We start from the raw sequence: 6,156 nt of genomic DNA, 5'->3' as shown, positions 1-6,156 counted from the left end.
AAGGGTACAGTTTTAATGGGTGAAATTTCTCCTCATGGATATAAAATACTTTTGGATAAATAATGTACCAATTCTATCATTTGGACAATCATTACATACTTTCTCTAACTAGAACCTAATTTTTTCTGCTTGAAAAAGATTAATTTTTTTCACTTTCTGTGCGTCACCTGGTTTATTACATGATTTTATTTGAGTACAAGAGGGTATTATACTGATTTGGTTACTCTTCTGTGAGAGAATTAATACTCATGTCACTAAAATCAGTGGACCTACTAGTCACATTTGCTTATTTTTATTTAGCACATTGTCTTCCTAGGTAACATACTTAACATACTGCCTTTTACTTATGCTTATGGATTGCTTTGAGATGTTACTCAAAGTCGTGTGTCCTGTGCCTTCAAATCATTCCAGATAATGTAATATTTTTTAAGTAGGGATATTGATATTATCATCTACAATTAGCAATAGAATATCAAATCATATTGTCATTTCTCAATTATTTTTATCTAGTTACTGATGAGGGGATCTTATCAACATCATATATAATATGAGAAATAGAAGGAATGGCTTGTATGTACAATGCAATAAAAGACCCTTCATCTGGTCATAATTGTGAGGTAGTAAGTAGTACTTTAAATAGAATATTAAGAAGTTTTAGACAGTTTGTATATTTGGAACTGTGCCTTTTTCTTTTTTTTGGAAAAGTATACATTTAAATTTTGTATATTACAAAGTATACTATTAACAATTTTTTTGCAATAATATATCTCAGAGCACTTTGTAATGATGCTTAACAAGATATGATTGTCTGTTGAGAGTCACTGAATTTAAGAAATCAAACTTTAATTTCTCTTCAAACTCTGAAGTACATGCTATCTTCTAGGATTTTTCTGTTCAAAGTATGAAGTTCATGTATGAAAGTAAAAAATGAGTTTTTATAAGGAAACTATTTTTCTTTTTAGTGGCTATAAATTAAAGTTATGAATGGAAATCCTGATCTTACATTGCTTAATAGAAAAAGGGGAAAAAAAAATTACCACTACAAAAGTAAATCAGGTATTTTCAAAAATATAAATCTTCTAAAGATTAAAAACGTGGGTTAAATCTATTTCAAGATACGTTTTCTGAAAATTATTTGATATCAATAAGTAATATAACTGATGGATTGTAAGAAGAATCTTATGCTATAATGAGTGTGCTCTTTTCTTGAATGTGTTAATATCTTTTGTGATGTTAGCTTCACTGTCTTTCCTTCCACTTCATTTTAGGAAGAAAAAAAAAGGAACCCTAGAGAATGCTGGGCTGTTCCCTTGGCTGCATACACAGTGCTAATGAGGTGCCTTCGGGAAGGGGTAAGCCTCCTTTGTTGTCATCTGTAGACACCTGCAATTGTAATAACCCTTCAGGCACTGTGTGAGGATTGTAGCCTGCAGCAGTGCAGGAGCTTGTCAACCAAGTATTGCTCCTGAATTTAAATAATCCCGACAAGCCACTGTGAGCAATGACCTACTGTAGACCAAGTATAAAACGAACTAGCTTTCTCATTCATTTAAATGTCTTTTTAAAAGATGATAGTAAATATAAACAACATAACTAGTTCTTAATAGCGTGCTGTAATCACCCTCCTGAACCCTTTTAAGTTTTCGTGACAGCAGTTTAGTAATGCAGAGAATTTTCTGTGAACCTCAGATACCCCATGATTATCTTGTCAGGATGACATTTTGAGGTTCAGAAACAGGGAACCTTCCACTACTATCCATTGATTTTAATATTAAGTAGTATTTATTAAGTGACGTGATTTTTCAATTTATTCACAGCATTTCCTATGCTATTGTTAATGGCTGAAAACCAGCCAGCTGGCCAACGAACCGACTCATATATATGTAGCTCCTCTGTGTAACTATGTAAAGGATTTAGTAACCGACCTAAAAGGCTGGCATTTTCTGTTTTCTTTAAACNAAGCTCTACGGGGTTTTACCTAGTGATCCAAAAATGAAATTTGAACACTTCATAGCCTATAAGTTTTTGAATACTTAGTCATTTGTTGTTATAGAATATAATGGAGCAAGTAAATTGTACTTTATCAATAATATGGGAATTAAGTCATTTTTATTTATAGTCAAAAGACACATTTGGGTTCATCATTCAAGGCCTCTAGCTAGACACACTTGAGGGCACACAGATGAAGAAGGTGAAATTCCTGTTTACACATTCATCTCACCTGTTGTGGGAAATAAGATAAAAATATAAAGTGGAATACATAAATGCAGAAAAACAAAATACAGGAACTCAAAGGAGAAAGGAGTCTTCTAGGGATCTCTTTAATGTATACAATAAATTCTAAAAGCTTTTTATCTTTAATTTTTAAAACTTAAGTTATCGTCTGGTAAAAAGTGATTAATTCTAGTCCCTAAGGTTGTATCTTTTATCCAATATCCCTTTTCCACACCTGCCCCCATTTTTTTCATTGGATACAGAAAATGAAGAATTTTTGATAGTCATGTGCATTTTTTTTTTCAGGAGAAGCATTATTATTTTTTGTCTTTGAAAAAGAATGCTTTTATTATTTATTTATTTTTCATTTTATTGTTATATAATATAATCATTTTTTGTGGCCCTTTACCAATTTCTCCCTAACCTTCTTCCCCCTTTACCACCTCTGGTGGCCTCAGTTCTGTTTTCTCCTTTTGAAAGTTCAAGGAATTATTGTGATTGTTTTACCTTTCCTTCTCTCTTCCTTTTTTTTTTCCAGCTCCCACTTATGAGTGGGGACATGTAGTATTTCTCTTTCTTTACCTGGCTTATTTCACTTAACATAATTTTCTCTGAGTTCATCCATGTTGCTGCAAATGGCAGAATTTCATTCCTTTTTATGATAGAGAAGTATACCGTTGTGTGTATATACCACATTTTCCTTATCCAGATTGTTTCTCGGAGATTTAGGTTGATTCTTCTATTACTCTCGAATGGGCTTTGAGGAGAGAGACTTCCTCTTTTTTGGGTCTCTGCTGGTGACTCGCCTTGTGTCAATGCATTTGAAAAACAAAATACAGGAACTCAAAGGAGAAAGGAGTCTTCTAGGGATCTCTTTAATGTATATAATAAATTCTAAAAGCTTTTTATCTTTAATTTTTAAAACTTAAGTTATCGTCTGGTAAAAAGTGATTAATTCTAGTCCCTAAGGTTGTATCTTTTATCCAATATCCCTTTTCCACACCTGCCCCCATTTTTTTCATTGGATACAGAAAATGAAGAATTTTTGATAGTCATGTGCATTTTTTTTTTTCAGGAGAAGCATTATTATTTTTTGTCTTTGAAAAAGAATGCTTTTATTATTTATTTATTTATTTTTCATTTTATCGTTATATAATATAATCATTTTTTGTGGCCCTTTACCAATTTCTCCCTAACCCTCTTCCCCCTTTACCACCTCTGGTGGCCTCAGTTCTGTTTTCTCCTTTCTCTTTCTTTACTTGGCTTATTTCACTTAACATAATTTTCTCTAAGTTCATCCATGTTGCTGCAAATGGCAGAATTTCATTCCTTTTTATGATAGAGAAGTATACCGTTGTGTGTATATACCACATTTTCCTTATCCAGATTGTTTCTCGGATAAGGTTGATTCTTCTATTACTCTCGAATGGGCTTTGAGGAGAGAGACTTCCTCTTTTTTGGGTCTCTGCTGGTGACTCTCCTTGTGTCAATGCATTCGAGTGGCTAGTCTAGGGCTGCCTGTGTAGTGGCTGTAGCTGCTACTCTGGTGGTGAGCTGCTTTTGCGGCAGCCGTGGCTGCGGCAGTGGCTGTGGCGGGCCACCTGCACAGAAGTGATATTTTCGGCATGCTTCTGCCTTCTGCCAGGTGGTGGGGGCTGCCCATGGCTCCTGCCTACCTCATGTGTATTGTTATTATTAAATAATTATTGTTTATAATTATGAGATAGTGATATAGTTTTGTGATTCAGTAACACACTTGCTTTCTATTGCCTTGGTATGTATGGCAAGTCTTGTGTATTTTTCATAAAGGGGGAGGAAGTTCAGAACTCTATAACTTCTGAAAATTTTATACACATATATTCAAAAAGCAGTTAAGTATGTGCTTTTGGTATCCACTAACATTATCCCTACAAAATAGATAAATTAGGGGATTATTATTCTCCCTAAAAAGGATTTCTATCCTTATAAAAATAATTCCATTATAATATTTCTTAAAATAGCACATTTATCTAATGCATTCAGGACATAGTTTAAGATAAAATAATTTTAAACCTTTTATCTTCAACAGTTTAAAAACTTTTTTCATGTAGAGAACGGTTTTTCCAGTACCTCCTAGTATTTCTGAATGTGTGATCTTTTCCTGTGAAACATACTTCATAAACAGAAGAGTGTATGAAATGTATATGTATAGTTGAAAACACACTCACACACTCACTGTCTTAAAAAAAAAAAAAAAAAAGAAGGCTGGTAGCTTAGAGAATTCCTTTCTGTCCCTTTTGGATTTCATCTTGTCTGTTCTTTCAGGGCGTGACCACTGTTCTGACTTTGGTGATAAATATTCCCAAGTTTTTCTTTTTGGTGTTCCCATCTTTGAAGGTATTGCTAAATATTAAGTTGGTTGGTTCTTAATGTTGAATGCTCATATTCTTTTGAGACTTAATTTTTTTTACTTAAAGCTAGGTTGAGGTTGATACATGCTTAATGTGTATATAGCTCATTTGTACCACTGCATAGTATGTTGTCATTGGAATATGCCTCAGTATGTATATATATGCACACACATATGGGTGTGTGTATCAGTTTATAATCCCACTGGGAGGACACAGGAATACCCATTAACTCACATCTTCTCAAGCATTTGATATAGTCAGACTTTAATTTTTGTTAATATAATGGACATTAAGTAGTTTCTCATAGTAGTTTCAATATGCATTTCCGTGATTACTAATGAAGATGACCATCTTTTTCTATTCATCTGTTTTTTTTGGCTTTTCTCTTTTGAAGAGTACTTGTCACACGGGTATTGATATTGAGCTTTGTACCCGGCAGATATGTACAATCAACTATGTTACAATAAAAAACATTAAAAAAAAAACAAGTGCTTGTCAAGATGTAAAACTGCTTTTTCCAGTGCTTTGTTGGAACTTGAAACTTCACAATCTATCGTTATAAATATTCCAAGCATTAGAAAAGGAAAAAAATCTATAATGATTGCTTTTGTTTCCATCACCTAGATTCAACAGTTGTTAACATTTTGCCCTCTTTGCTTTGTTGTAATGTGTGCAAGTGAAAGTATATATACATATGCATGTGCATTTATTTTTTATTCATTCGTTTATTTTCTGAACTGTTTGAAAAAATTTCAGATGTCATGGCACTTTACCCATAAGAATTCTATGTGTATTCTTGATATTAATCTTTTGTTGTTGATATGTGTTGCAGATACTTCCTAATTTATTGTTGGGCTTTTCATTTTCTTTACGGTGTGTATCGGTAGAAGTTCTTAATTTTACTGTAGCTAAATATATCAATCTATTCCTTTATGATTTGTGCTTTTTGTGTCTTAAATTCTTCCCTATTCTAACATCATTAAGATAGTCTGTTACATCTTCTAAAAGTTGCTTTTCCTTTTCCTATTTAGAACTTTAACTATTTGTAATTGTTTTTTGTGTGTGGTGCTATGTATATGTCTCTTCCTGGGCTCTATTTGGTTCTGTTGGCCTATTTATCTCTTGCCACACTATCTAAATTAATACTCCTTATTTTTAATAATTTTTTTAATATATGGGAAGTTTTGCCCTGCCAGTATAATCTTGTTTCAAGAGTTTCTTAGCTATTTTTGTTCCTTTTCATATAATTTTTTTTTTTCCCTTTTTGTCTTTTTTCGTGACCGGTAACAGGATCGCAACCCTCGGTGTCGCGCCCGTACTGCGACTGGCAACGGATTGCAACCCTCGGTGTCGCACCCACACCGTGCTCAACCAGTGAGCGGACTGGTCTCTATATGGGATTTGAACCCTCGGCGGGAGCGCCACCGAGTGCACCACCGGGCCGGCCTGTTTTTCATATAATTTTTTTTTTTCCCTTTTTGTCTTTTTTCGTTACTGGTAACAGGATCGCAACCCTCAGTGTCGCGCCCATACCGCGACTGGCAATGGGATC

General features: G+C 33.8%; 1 protein-coding gene across 1 annotated transcript in view; it reads left to right on the top strand.

Annotated features, from left to right (window-relative positions):
- The window catches only part of LOC103598352 (serine/threonine-protein kinase ULK4), a gene marked incomplete at its 3' end in the record, with an annotated part of 241,815 nt that overhangs the window by 3,261 nt on the left and 232,398 nt on the right, over positions 1–6,156 (top strand). Inside the window, exon 2 of the mRNA XM_008582347.1 lies at positions 1,269–1,352. Within this exon, the coding sequence (XP_008580569.1) occupies positions 1,332–1,352 (21 nt within the window). The remainder of the gene's footprint in view (positions 1–1,268; positions 1,353–6,156) is intronic.

Source organism: Galeopterus variegatus, unplaced genomic scaffold, assembly GCF_000696425.1.
Source record: "Galeopterus variegatus unplaced genomic scaffold, G_variegatus-3.0.2 Scaffold2577, whole genome shotgun sequence".
Taxonomy (NCBI): Eukaryota; Metazoa; Chordata; class Mammalia; order Dermoptera; family Cynocephalidae; genus Galeopterus; species Galeopterus variegatus.
This window is presented reverse-complemented; position numbering and strand designations above follow the sequence as displayed.